The 2325-nt window shown below is 43.6% G+C and overlaps 1 protein-coding gene across 1 annotated transcript in view; it reads left to right on the forward strand.

Annotated features, from left to right (window-relative positions):
- Positions 1-2325, forward strand: part of LOC106537366 (calcium/calmodulin-dependent 3',5'-cyclic nucleotide phosphodiesterase 1A) — a 15790-nt gene that overhangs the window by 5405 nt on the left and 8060 nt on the right. Inside the window, exon 3 of the mRNA XM_014034744.1 lies at positions 1790-1891. Coding sequence (XP_013890198.1) covers positions 1790-1891 — 102 coding nt within the window. The remainder of the gene's footprint in view (positions 1-1789; positions 1892-2325) is intronic.

The raw sequence follows: 2325 nt of genomic DNA on the forward strand, positions 1-2325 counted from the left end.
GTCCATAAATGAGTTGAATGACTGTCACTCTGTGATTACTAAGGCTTTGCAGAGATACTTATGGTGGCTTTTGGTCAAATAGCCCTGATTTTTCCATTCAGATTAAAAATAGCGATTTTTTTTTCCGGGTAGGTCAGAGCTTTGTTGGCCAAGCCGAATTGTTAAACATCTTTCCAAATGTAAGGAATTCAAGTTTCGTGCGGCCAGCACCTTCCTATCTCAAGATAGAAAGTCCCACGCCTATCTCTCCCCGGATAGGCGGAAGAAAATGGATGGACGGATGGATGGATGGATGGATGGATGGATAGTCCCACCCCTTTCTCCTAAAAAAACGGAGAACCCAACAAACAAAAAATCCACACATTTGTGTTTATACTGGGGGGCTTAACTCCCTGTCTGGACTCCCGCCACAACTAAATAACAATAACCAAAAAAATAAAGAAAGGGGTTCTCTTACTTTAAAGTATTATTACTGTTTATGTTCTTTGCAGCACTGATAAATAAATCACTAACCAAGATCTGGACAGACCCCCTGTGAAACTCTCATACATAGAACAAAAAGAGGAATGTGTTCCTGAGAATAATGTCTAAAATTAAATCAAAATATAACGCAGGACATAACGTTAAAAGGTTCATTACAACCTGACAGTCATAATGGATCGATGAGGATTGGACCTGCGGTCAACGCCGGTCCTCGCTGTCCGTCGCCGAGATGATCCTCTTTTTAACGTAGTCCATTGCTTTATTGGCATCCAGGAACTCCTTGTTTTCCTCCCCATGAGAGATGCGGAGCCGTGCAGGAAAAAGCAGGCCATAGCAAACATCACGTCGGTTGCAAAGGAGACTCCTCACCTCCGTAAACGCCGCTCGAGCCCTGGCCACAGCRGCRGTGTAGTCAGATGTGATYGTGATCGGCGCCTCCTTAAAACGAAGATGGCTGCGGGTCCGCGCTCGACGTAATATTTCCACACATTCTAGATAATAGTGCAGCTTAGCAATAATGACCCGCGGCTTATCGCCTGACCTGTTTCCACCTGGAGAYCGATGGGCTCGGTCAACCAGTGGCTCTTTATCAATCTGTAGAACCTCTGCTAGCAGTTTAGCCACTGCTGAAGTGGAGCTGGATTTTGGCGTCTCTGGAACTCCAATAATCCGCACATTGCACCTTTTCATGCACCCTTCCATATCGTCACACTTCTTTTTGAGCCCATCGACTTCTTCTTTCAGTTCCAACACGGTGGTGCGCAGAGCAGCCACTTCATCGGACCATGTTCACAAGCCGTCCTCCACCTCGTTAACGCTCTGTTTAATGTGTTCCAGATCTGCGAGCAGTAGCATCGTGCCGTTAGCCACTTCAGCTCTCACCGCTTGTAGCTCTCCTTTAATAAGAGTAAACTCTTCAGCCAAAGCTGCCTTTATTTCGGATTTGATCACAGCTGAGAGATCGTTTTTATAGCGGCAAGAATGTCAGACTTCAAGGAGAGTGCGTCCACCTCGTTGCGAGAGGGAGAGGAGGGCGTAGAAAGTCCGTTTTTTGCTGCAGTCTGCTCCGAGGCGGTGTCGGGCCTAGCAGCCGCAGAGCTGGAATGTTTGCCTTTCCTCGAGTTTGTCGCCATTCTTCTATTTTTCCAGGCAAGAATCATTCAGGGGTGGAATCCGGACAGATCAAATGCTCAAAATAGCAAGGACATTTAGTAGAGAACCATAAAATGATTAAGTCGGAGGGGGAGCCCACGCGACACACGACTCACTCCTCCGCCATCTTCTTTTTTGGCTTGATTTTTGACAGAGAACTGAGATCCCTGGTGATAGAGATGGTGATGTCCACAGACATGTCCTGTCACTTCCAACAGATCAAGACCATGAAGAACATTTTGACACAAACAAACGGGTGAGTACTACAGCTGGGACCTCTGGCTCACTGCTTAGTTTCAGCTATAATAATCATTCTAATTAACCGGTTAACAAAATGAATTATTCATATTTGAAAATGGTTTGTGTTCATACATTCTGAATAAATATTCTGATAAAATGTTTTGAAGCAATGATCAAATTTTGTCATTTTTACAAGAAACTAAACAATTCTTTTTTTATTGTAGTGTTTTCATTTAGTCAATATGGCAATAAAATGGTACAACGCCTTCTTGTTTTAAACTAAAACACTGATTCTGTGGTATAACAAGATTGTTTTACYATAGTTCTAAGAAATGTAATTCATAAAATTAAAAATAAAGCACAACCGGAAAATCTTGTGTTTATCCACCATGTTTCACAAGCTTTCTTTGTTAGTTACCTTTTATTTGCTGTGAGACCCCCCTCCCCCCC

Source organism: Austrofundulus limnaeus, unplaced genomic scaffold, assembly GCF_001266775.1.
Source record: "Austrofundulus limnaeus strain Quisiro unplaced genomic scaffold, Austrofundulus_limnaeus-1.0 Scaffold2273, whole genome shotgun sequence".
Classification (NCBI taxonomy): domain Eukaryota; kingdom Metazoa; phylum Chordata; class Actinopteri; order Cyprinodontiformes; family Rivulidae; genus Austrofundulus; species Austrofundulus limnaeus.